The 12,043-nt window shown below is 38.1% G+C and overlaps 1 protein-coding gene across 2 annotated transcripts in view; it reads left to right on the forward strand.

Annotated features, from left to right (window-relative positions):
- SYCP1 (synaptonemal complex protein 1) overlaps positions 1-12,043 on the forward strand; it is a 161,633-nt gene that overhangs the window by 74,053 nt on the left and 75,537 nt on the right. For both annotated transcript variants that reach the window (XM_060006973.1, XM_060006980.1), the window contains exons 16-17: positions 10,891-10,995; positions 11,801-11,904. In XM_060006973.1, the coding sequence (XP_059862956.1) occupies positions 10,891-10,995; positions 11,801-11,904 (209 nt within the window). The remainder of the gene's footprint in view (positions 1-10,890; positions 10,996-11,800; positions 11,905-12,043) is intronic.

Here is a 12,043-nt window from a genome sequence, read left to right on the forward strand (position 1 = left end):
TCTTTCCCCAGGGTGTGCCGGCCACTATCACCTTGATAGGGTATGTGGCTGGTGTTTGAGGAGCTAAAGCCTGCACAGGGTGTGAGGTGTGACTTCTTCTCTGCTCAGTGGCAATCCCCACCCTTTCAGTTCCTAAGTTGCAGGAGTGGATGCCCTGAGGGTTGGGATAGAACTGGCTGTGTTCCCTTAAGTGTGTATTTTTTCCTTCTCCTCGTGCTGGATCCTTTGCCCCAAAGGAGGGGAATGCTGTATAGAAAGTGGGGCTCGTGGGCTAACAGAGGTCCAGTCCGCTACCTGCATATGTGTCTGTGGCTCCACTCACTCAGCCCAAGGTCACGTCTTTTCCCCTGTTGTCATTTTCCCAGATCTAGTGCAAGGTTATGGCATGGAGTGGGCAGGGCCGGAGCATTAACTTGATTGACACTGGAGATCGTGACGTTATGGTTGCAGGAATTGAAGTGGCTGTGCTGCCATCAGAAGCCTGGGCTACTTCTGTGGCATTGTTTGAGTAAGCACCAACAATGGCTGCCGCCACCCTACCTGGACCACACCCCAGGCTCTTGGGCCGCCTCTGCATTCCTAGATCGAGTCTTTTCCCAGGACCTGGCTTTCCTAGATCCAGTGCCAAGATGTTGCATGGAGTGAGTGGGGCCAAGGTGTTCACTCAGCTTGGACTGGGGAGTGCTCAAGGTGCTAGCCTCTAGGGCAGACCTCTCCCTGCCCTGCCTGGTGGCAAGCCAGCACCCACTCACTCCTCACAAGTAGAGTCTAGACACCTCCAGCCTTTCTCTCTGTCCCAGCAGTTCTCCAAATAGCCAAAGGGGCTTGTCTCCTCTATGTAATACCTCAGGACTGGGATGCCCAGTCTGTGGCTCAACCCACTTACTCCCCACAGTGAGTGTCCCCCCATGCAATTTCCCTTTTCTTCTTAGTCCCCTCCCAGGGGCACAGGTCCCAACTTGATGCTTTTCTTCCTGTCCTACCTGATTACATGGGAATCTTTCTTGCATCCTTGGTTGTATAGGAGTTCCTCTGTCAGTTTCCAGTTTTCCATGAGAATTGTTCCATGTATAGATGTATTTTTAACGTATTTGTGGGGAAAGGTAAGTTCCATATCCTCCTACTCCACCATCTTGGTCCCCTCCTTGAGTTGTTTTTGTAGTTCTTTTTTGCTCTCTTCGTTTGTGATTTGATGGCTATCTTTAGTGTTATGTTTGGGTTCGTTTCTATTTTGTGTGTATGTATCTATAATAGATTTTTGACTTGTGGTTACTATGAGGTTTATATACAGCAGTCTATCTATCTATCTATCTATCTGATTAAGTTTTTAATGTCTTAAGTTCAAATGGATTTTAACAACCCTGCATTTTTACTCCCTTCTCCCCATTATTACTATTTTTGACATCATACTTTTCATCTTTTTGTTTTGTGTATCCCTTAACTACTTATGGCAGATAAAGTTGATTTTATTACTTTTGTCTTTTAACCTTTCTCCTAGCTTTGTACATGAGCTGGTTTGGTGGTGCTGAACTCTTTTAGCTTTTCTTTTCTGTAAAACTTTTGATCTCTTTATCAAATCTGAGTGAAAGCCTTGCCAGGTAGAGTATTCTTGGTTGTTAAGTTTTTCCCTTTCACCACTTTAAATATATCATGCCACTCCCTTCTGGGCTGTGGAGTTTCTGCAGAAAAGTCAGCTGATAGCCTTTTGGGAGTTCTCATGTGCATAACTTCTTTTCCATTGCTGCTGTTAATATTCTCTCTTTATCTTTAATTTTTGCTATTTAAGTTACAGTGTGTCTTGGTGTGGCCCTGTTTGGGACTCTTTGTTCTTTCTGAACTTTGATGTCTGTTTCCTTTCCCAGATTAGGGAAGTTTTCTGCTATTATGTCTTCAAATATGTCCTCTGGCCTTTTCTCTCTCTGTTCTTCTGGGCCCTCTATAATGCAGATGTTAATACTCTTGATGTTGTCATGGAAGTCTCTTAAACTGTCCTCATTTCTTCTTATTCTTTTTTCTGTTCATCTTCAGTAATTTCCACTACTCTGTCTTCCAGCTCACTGATCCATTCCTCTGTATTGTCTAATCTACTGTTGATTTCTTCTAGTGTATTTTTTAAATTTCAGTTATTGTATTCTTCATCTCTGTTTGGGTCTTCTTTATATTTTCTAACTTTTTGTTAAAAACTTCTAACTTCCCCCCTGTTCATCCAATTTTCTCCCATGTTCTTTGAGCATTTTTCAATCATTACCCTGAACTCTTTTGGGTAGATTCTTATCTCCACTTCACTTTGTTGTTCCTACATTTAGAACATATTTCTCTGTTGCCTCATTTTGCCTAATTTGCTGTTTTTATTTCTATGTATTTAGAAGGTTGGTTATATTTCCTGACCTTTGAGATGTGGCCCTTTATAGGAGACATCCTATGTGTCCCAGCCACATATTTTCCTCTGGTCATCAGAACTATATGCTTTAGGGGTGCCCCCTATGTGGGCCATGTTTTTCCTTCTGTTGTGGTGGGCTGCCTACTTTGGGTGGTCTTACAGGTGTGGGTGGCCCCGGTCCAGTTGGTTGCCAGGCCCTGCCTTGTGTGGAGGCTGCTGCCCACTGATGGGTGGGGCTGGGTCACAAGGTGGCTGGCTGTGGAGCCTCAGGAGATCCTAGGGCTAGTGCTGACCTACGGGTGGGCAGAGCTGGGTTCTGGGATGAGTAGTTGTATTGCTGGGGTCTTGCATCTAGTATCGGCCTGCTGGTGGGCATGGCTGATTCCTGACACTACTGGCTCTGGGGTCCGGGGTATCCCAGAGCTGTTGTCAGCCTGAAGGTTGGTGGGGCTGGATAATTGGATGGCTGGCTGAGGGGGTCCAAGGCATCTCAGAACTGGTATTGGCCTGCAGGTGGGCAGGTTCAGGGCCTGGGGGTCCTGAGACTGGTGCCAGACTCCTGGTACGTGGACTGTTTTTTGACAAGGCAGGCTGTGTGGCTGCAGTGGTCCTGTGCCTGTTGTTCACCCACTGGTGGGAAGGGTGGGAGCCCAAGGGATCCTGGGGTTTGTGCTCACCAACTGGTGGGTGAGGCTGGGTCCTCGTGTTTGTGCTGGCTCACTGGTGGGTAGAGCTGGTTCCTGAGATCTCTGATTGTAGGGCCCTGGTGGTTCCAGGGCTGGTGCTGGTGCAGTGATGTGTGGGGCCGAGTCCTTTGCCTTCTCGTGGATAGGACCATGTCTTGGGTTGGCTGTGGGCTTTGGGGCTCTTAAGGAAGTTGGCCTGTTGGTGGTTGGGGCTGTATCTGGCTAGTTGCTTGGCTTGAGGTTCCCAGTATTAGAGTCTTCAGGCTGTTGAGGCAGACTGGGTCTTGGCACTAATAAGCTAGAGGGGGAGAATTCCAGAATGTTGCTTGCCAGCACAAGTGTCCTCGTAGTAGAACGAGCTCCAAAAATTGGCTGCTGCCAGTGTCTGTGTTCCCAGGGTGGGCTCCACTTGCCTCATGCCTCTCTAGGAGGCTCTCTGGTGTCAGCAGGTGGGTCTGACGCAGGCTCCTTTCAAATTACTGTTTCTTTCCCTGGGTCCCAGAGCATGTGAGATTTTGTGTGCACTCTTTAAAAGTGGAATCTCGATTTCCCATAGCCGTTTGGCTCTCCTGAAAGTAAATCCCAGTGGCCTTCAAAGGCAGATGTTTCGGGGACTCATCTTCTGGTGCAGGGACCCTAGCCTGGGAGCCCAGTGTGGGACTTGGACTCCGTGCTCTTCGGGGAGAATCTCTGCAATTTCAATTATTCTTCTGTTGTGGGTTGCCCACCCTGGGGGTATGGGTCTTGACTATACCACATATCTGCCCCTCCTACCCATCTCATTGTGGTTCCTTTTTTATTTCTTTAGTTGTAGAAGCACTTTTCTCTAGTCTTCTGGTCTTTCTCATCAACAGTTTCTGTGTAAATAGTTTAATTCTGGTATGCTGATAGGGGGAGGTGAGCACAAGGTCTTCCTACTGTGCCATCTTGGCCACACCCCCAACCTTTTCCACAAAATATTTATTTATTTATTAAAGATGAATTATTTTGTGTATTTTTTTATTCTTCCATACTTCCAATATGATATTGAATAGGAGTGATGATTGTGTACATCTTTGATGTCCTGATCTTAAGGGAAAAACATTTAGTGTTTAACTATTAACTATGATGTTAATTATAGGTTTTTTGTTGACTTTCCCATGTATTCCTAGTTTGTTGAGAATTTTTACTATGAATCTGTGTTGAATTTTGTCAAATTATTTTTACGTGTCATTTGATATGATCATGTGGTTTTTGTTCTTTAGACTATTAATATGGTGTTTTACATTGATTAATTTCCAAACATTGAACTAGCCTTGTATTCCTGGGAAAAATCTCACTTGGTGTGGTGTATAGGCATACTTTGTTTTATTGCACTTCACTGCAGATAATTGCATTTTCTGTAAATTGAAGGTTTGTGGCAACGCTGCCTCAAGCAAGTATATTGGCACTATTTTTCCAACAGTAGTTGCTCACTCTGTGTCTTGGTGTCACTTTTTGGTAATTCTCATGGTATTTCAAACTTTTTCATTATTATTATATTTTTTACAGTGATCTGTGATCAGTGATCTTTGTTACTAGTGCAGAAAGATTACAAATAATGTAATGATGGTTAGCATTTTTTTAGCAATGAAGTATTTTTTTTTCCCTCTCCCACCCACCTACCCCTGGCAACCACCAGTCTATTCTCTATATCCATGACTCCGTTTTTGTTTCTTAGGTAGGTTCATTGGTGTCATATTTTAGATTCCATATATAAGTGATATCATATGGTATTTGTCTTTCTCTTTCTGACTTACTTCACTTCGTATGGTAATCGCTAGGTTCATCCATGTTGCTGCAAATGGCATTATTTTGTTTGGTTTTATGCCTGAGTAGTATTCCATTGTATATATGTACCACATCTTCTTTATCCATCTATCTGTCGATGGACATTTAGGTTGTTTCCATGTCTTGGCTATTGTGAATAATGCTGCTATGAACATAGGGGTACATATATCTTTTTGAATTATAGTTTTGTCTGGATAGATGCCCAGGAGTGGGATTGCTGGATCCTATGGTAATTCTATTTTTAGTTTTCTGAGAAAACCTCCATACTGTTTTCCACAGTGGCTGCACCAACTTATATTCCCACCAACAGTGTAGGAGGGCTCCCTTTTCTCCACACTCTCTCCAGCATTTGTTATCTGTAGACTTTTTAATGATGCCATTCTGACTGGCGTGAGGTGGTACCTCATTATAGCTTTGATTTGTATTTCTCTAATAATTAGCGATGTTGATCATCTTTTCATGTGTCTATTGGCCATCTGTATATCTTCTTTGGAGAAATGTCTCTTTAGGTCTTCTGCCCATTTTTCGATTGGGTTGTTTGTTTCTTTATTGTTGTTGTATGAGCTGTTTGTATATTTTGGAAATTAAGCCCTTGTTGGTCACATCGTTTGCAATTATTTTTTCCAATTCTGTAGGTTGTCTTTTTGTTTTGTTTATGGTTTCCTTTGCTGTGCAAAAGCTTGTAAGTTTGATTAGGTCCCACTTATTTATTTTTGTTTTCATTTCTATTGCCTTGGGAGACTGACCTAAGAAAAAATTGGTATGATTTATGTCAGAGAATGTTTTGCCTGTGATCTGTTATAGGAGTTTTGTGGTGTCATGTCTTATGTTTAAGTCTTTAAGCCATTTTGAGTTTATTTTTGAGTGTGGTGAGAGGGTGTATTCTTTTTTATTTTTTTAACATCTTTATTGGAGTATAATTGCTTTACAATGGTGTGTTAGTTTCTGCTTTATAACAAAGTGAATCAGTTATACATATACCTATGTTCCCATATCTCTTCCCTCTTGCGTCTCCCTCCCTCCTACCCTCCCTATGCCACCCCTCTAGGTGGTCACAAAGCACCAAGCTATCTCCCTGTGCTATGCGGCTGCTTCCCACTAGCTATCTATTTTATGTTTGGTAGTGTATATATGTCCATGCCACTCTCTCACTTTGTCACAGCTTACCCTTCCCCCTCCCCATATCCTCAAGTCCATTCTCTAGTAGGTCTGTGTCTTTATTTCTGTCTTACCCCTACATTCTTCATGATATATTTTTTTCATAAATTCCATATATATGTGTTAGCATACTAACTTCACTGATTTACATGCAGCTGTCCAACATTCCCAACACCACTTGCTGAAGAGACTTTTCGCGTTGTATATTCTTGCCTCCTTAGTCAAAGGTTAATTGACCGTAGGTGTCTGGGTTTATTTAGCAATGAAGTATTTTAAAAAAACTTTATTTATTTATTTCTTTTTGGCTGCATTGTGTCTTCATTGCTGTGCACGGGCTTTCTCTAGTTGCAGCGAGTGGGGCTACTCTTTGTTGTGGTGCACGGGCTTCTCATTGAGGTGGCTTCTCTTGTGGCAGAGCATGGGGTCTAGGTGTGTGGGTTTCTGTAGTTGTGGCAAGTGGGCTCAGTAGTTGTGGCTCATGAGCTCTAGAGCACAGGCTCAGTAGTTGTGGCATACGGGCTTAGTTGCTCCATGGCATGTGGGATGTTCCCGGACCAGGGCTTGAACCCATGTCGCCTGCTTTGGCAGGTGGATTCTTAACCACTGCTCCATCAGGGAAGTTCCGAAGTATTTTTAAATTAAAGTATGTACATTGTTGTTTTTAGACATAATGCTATTGAACACTTAGTAAACTAAGAATAGTGTAAACATAACTTTTATGTGCACAGAAAGTTCCTGTTCCTTGCTTTATTGTGATATTTGCTTTATTGCAGTATTCTGTAATGAACCCATAATATCTCTGAGATATGCCTGTATTATTCTTTTTCTGTATTGTTGAATTTTTTTGTTAATATTTTGTTGAGGATTTTTGTTTTCGTGTTCATGAGAGTTATTGGCCTATAGTTTTCTTGGACTGTCTTTCACTGGTTTTGGAACCAGGCTAATGCTGGCCTCATAAAATGAGTTGGGAATCATTTCTTTCATTTCCATTTTCTGGAAGAGATTATATAGAATTAGTATTATTTCTTTTTTAAATGTTTGGTAGAATTCTCCAGAGAAATCATGTGGACCTAGAGATTGCTTTTTGGCAAGATTTTTAACTATGAATTTTATTTATTTTTTCTATAGCATTATTCAAGTTACTTGCTTTATCTTGGGTGATTTTGGTAGTTTGTGGTTTTTAAGGAATTAACCCATTTCATTAACTTTGTCGACTATCTGTGCATGGAGTTGTTAGTAGCACTCCCTGCAATTATTTTTTTAATGTCTTTGGAGTCTGTAGTGTTACCCTTATTTTCATTGCTGATATTGGTGATTTATGTCTTCTCTCTTTTTTCTTTGTCAGTCATTTTATTTTTAACATCTTTATTGGAGTATGATTGCTTTACAATGGTGTGTTAGTTTCTGCTTTATAACAAAGTGAATCAGTTATACATATACATATGTTCCCATATCTCTTCCCTCTTGCATCTCTCTCCCTCTCACCCTTCCTATCCCACCCCTCTAGGTGGTCACAAACCACTGAGCTGATCTCCCTGTGCCATGCAGCTGCTTCCCACTAGCTATCTATTTTATGTTTGGTAGTGTATATATGTCCATGCCACTCTCTCACTTTGTCACAGCTTACCCTTCCCCCTTCCCATATCCTTAAGTCCATTCTTTAGTAGGTCTGTGTCGTTATTCCCATCTTACCCCAGGTTCTTCATGACCTATTTTTTTTCTTACATTCCATATATATGTGTTAGCATACGGTATTTGTTTTTCTCTTTCTGACTTACTTCACTCTATGACAGACTCTAGGTCCATCCACCTCACTACAAATAACTCAATTTCATTTCTTTTTATGGCTGAGTAATATTCCATTGTATATATGTGCCACATCTTCTTTATCCATTCATCCAACGATGGACACTTAGGTTGCTTCCATCTCCTGGCTATTGTAAATGGAGCTGCAATGAACATTTTGGTACATGACTCTTTTTGAATTATGGTTTTCTCAGGGTATATGCCCAGTAGTGGGATTGCTGGGTTGTATGGTAATTCTATTTTTAGTTTTTTAAGGAACCTCCATACCGTTCTCCATAGTGGCTGTATTAACTTGCATTCCCACCAACAGTGCAAGAGTGTTCCCTTTTCTCCACACGCTCTCCAGCATTTATTATTTCTAGATTTTTTGATGATGGCCATTCTGACCAGTGTGAGATGATATCTCATTGTAGTTTTGATTTGCATTTCTCTAATGATTAATGATGATTAGCATTCTTTCATGTGTTTGTTGGCAATCTGTATATCTTCTTTGGAGAAATGTCTATTTAGGTCTTCTGCCAATTTTTGGATTGGGTTTATTGGTTTTTTGTTATTTAGCTGCATGAGCTGCTTGTAAATTTTGGAGATTAATCCTTTGTCAGTTGCTTCATTTGCACATATTTTCTTCCATTCTGAGGGTTGTCTTGTGGTCTTGTTTTCTTTGTCAGTCTTGATAGAGTTTTATTACTTTATCAATCTTTTCAAATAACCAGCTTTCTATTTCATTGATTTTCTCTGTTGGTTTTTGATTTTCAATCTCACTGATTTCTTCTCTTTTTTCCTTCCTTCTGTTTGCTTTGTGTGTATTTGCTCTTTTTCTATGTTTTTAAGGTGGAAACTTAGATTGCTCTTTTGAGACTTTTCTAATGTAAACATTTAATATTATAAATTTCCTCTAATCACCTCTTTAGCTTTAGCCCACAAATTTTGATACGTTGTATTTTCATTTTCATTTATTTTCTGATTTCTCTTGAGAGTTATTCTTTGACCCTGGGGTTATTTATAAGTCTGTTATTTAATTTCTGTGTATTTGGAGATTTTGCTGTTACATTTCTGTTATTCATTTTTAGCTTGACCATAATTCCATTATGGTCAAATAATATACTTTATTACTTAAATTTGTTATGGTTTGTTTTAGAAATCATGATCTCGTATATCTATATTATTACTTAAATTTGTTATGGTTTGTTTTAGAAATCATGATCTCGTATATCTGAGTGAATGCTCCATGTGCACTTGAAAAGAATATTTCCTCTGCTATTGTTAGGTGGAATGTTCTATAAATGTCAATTAGGTACAGTTGGTTGATGGTATTGTGAAAACTCTTTTGGTTTTGATTGATTTTTGTCCAGTTCTATTGTTTACTGAAAGATGGGTATTAAAATCTCTTACTTTGATTTTGTAATTGTCTGTTTCTCTCTAATTCTGTCAATGTTTGCCTTGTGTATTTTGAATTTCGGTTAAATGTTTTACATTTATATATAACTATTATATCTTCCAGCTGCATTGACTCTTTGGTCATGATTGAATGCCTGTCTTTATCTCTGATAATACTGTCTCATTTTGAAGTCTGTTTTAACTGATATTATTATGGCCATTAGTTTTCTTATGTTTATTGTTTACATGGCATATCTTTGAGTCTTTATATTTGTAGATATTTGTACATATCTATATAGGTATAGATATATACCTGATTATAATTGGGTCTTCCTATGTACTATTTCTATAGTTATCTTTTTTAAATGACAAATATGATCATGTTATATTGCTATATCAAAACTTTCAATAGCTCTACATTGCTTATAGGTAAAATTCAAACTCTATAACTGCAATTAGTGGATTTTATAGTTTTTAATCTCAGACCTCTTATTGGCAAGGCTTTAATAAAATTATTATAATCTCATGCTTAAGTAAACAAAATAAAAATTGAATTCATAATCTTATGCTCTGTTGGATAACAGGAAGAAGTAATAGAAATTAAGCACTCATAACTAAAGAGTTAATGGTTAGATTATAGTTTGTTTTGCTCAGTAGCTAGAGCTATGCTAACCAGTATGGTAGCCACTGGCCAAATGTGTTATATTTAAATTAATTAAAATAAATCAAATTAACAAGTCAGTTTCTAAGCTCCAGTGGCCCACATTTGAAGGACTAATAGCTACCATATTGGACAGGATGGAAAATGTTCCTATTGTTGCAGGAAGTTTTGTTGTATAGGACTTGTCTAGAGCAGAGGTTGACAAAATTTTTATGTGAAAGGCCAATAGTAAGTTTTTAGGCGTTGCGGGCCATATGGTCTCTGCTGCAGGTATTCAACTTTGCTGTTACAGGGCAAGACAGGCATAGATAATACATAAACAACTAGGTTGGCTATATTATGGTAAAGAATTATTAAAAACAGGCAGTGGCTGGGTTTGATCTGTGAGCTGTAGTTTGCTGACCCATGGTTGTCTAGAACATTGAATTAAATTCTTGACACCTCATTTAGAATGGTATGTTGACAAAGTGAGCCCATCCTGAAGGAATGAGGCAATATAAAACCATTCCATAGGAATATATAATAAAAATAATTAGAAATTTTAGAATAGCTAAGAGAAAAGTTCAGGAGTGATGATAGCTCTTCAAATATTTCTCAGCTATCATGTGAAAAGAGGAATTAGACTTTGTGATTAAGGAACACAGAACAATGACCATTGCATGAAAGTTACAGGAAGAGCATTTTAGTAAAATGTAAGTACAAACTGGGTTGATAGAATAGTGAGTTAAGTAATAAGTGCTAATAAATTAAAGTGATTTATGCATAAGGTGAGGTTTGAATTCAGTGACCTGTATGACTTATTTTTTTTAAATAAAAAATTCCAGGGCTCTGCCCATTAAATCCTCTGTTATCATATTTAGTTTGGGAATTTACTTAATGACTTGTTTTCTCTTTTTTAAAAATTTGAGCCAAAGAGAAATTCATAATTCTCTTCACAACTCTGTTTGAGCAGCTTGATTATTTTGAATGTGTGTGTGCTTTGATTGTCATGATTTGTTAATGTCCTTAAATAGGCAGAAAACCAAAAGCTTTTAGATGAGAAGAAACAATTTGAGAAGATTGCTGAAGAATTAAAAGGAGCAGAACAAGAACTAACAGGGCTTCTCAAAACCAGAGAGGTTTGTTTAAAAAGGATACATTTTTTTTTCAAGTGTTTTGTTAGTAGGATACAGATTTACATTGTAGATTATGGTGTGGCTGTTAGATTTGTGCAAGATTGCTTCACAAAATTCCTCTGGAAGATGTGTTCCTGCTACATTTAGTATGCTAACAATTGATTTAAAGCACATTTAGAGAACCTGCATATTATAATGAGGAAGAGAAAGGTCAACATTTTAGATACCAATAGTATACATAATGCCATGGCTTATAACAATTACATTTCTTGATGTCTTGAGTATTTCTTAATTGATACATTTAAATTTTAGCCTTTATTAAGTTCTTAGCTTATAGTAATTTTTATAGTGCTCATGTTATAATTTTAGAATGTCTTTTATTTTTAAAAAGTATGTTTTCAGTCTATTACAGTATTACATTGTAATTGTCTTTCTAATATAGTAAGAACAGCTTAGTTTTTCAAGTACTGCCTGATTTCATTAACTAATGCATTTCTTCTTAAAAATGTGACATTTTAATTGAAATTAATTACTTGGTAGTATAAAATTGACAATAGTATTTTATAATATGTAAATATAATTTTACTGCTTGAGCTTCAGAATATCAAGATGGAATTTACTTATAGTATTGCATTTGTCATTGCTCATTGTTTTAAAATTATAATGACTATGGCATTAAATCAATTTAAATTTTAAAAATTTGACATATTTTTGCCAAAGATATAACTTGCTTACATGGAGTGACCATACTTCTTAAGTGAGAAAACTGTAAAAACATTTGCTGTGATAATACATGTTTATTTTCCAGAAAAAAGTACATGATTTGGAAATACAGTTAACTGCCATTGCAACAAGTGAACAGCATTATTCAAAACAGGTTAAAGAGCTGAAAACTGAGCTTGAAAATGAGAAGTATGTTTTCTATCTATAAAGTAGCTTATGTATTCAATTCCTAAGCTTTCTGTAATACTGTAAAGTATTAACTACTTTCCGAAGTAGGTAATACTAAATTAGTAAATTATGTGTAATACTTTTTTGAATAGGCTTAAAG

Source organism: Delphinus delphis, chromosome 1 (genome assembly GCF_949987515.2).
Source record: "Delphinus delphis chromosome 1, mDelDel1.2, whole genome shotgun sequence".
NCBI classification, from domain to species: Eukaryota; Metazoa; Chordata; class Mammalia; order Artiodactyla; family Delphinidae; genus Delphinus; species Delphinus delphis.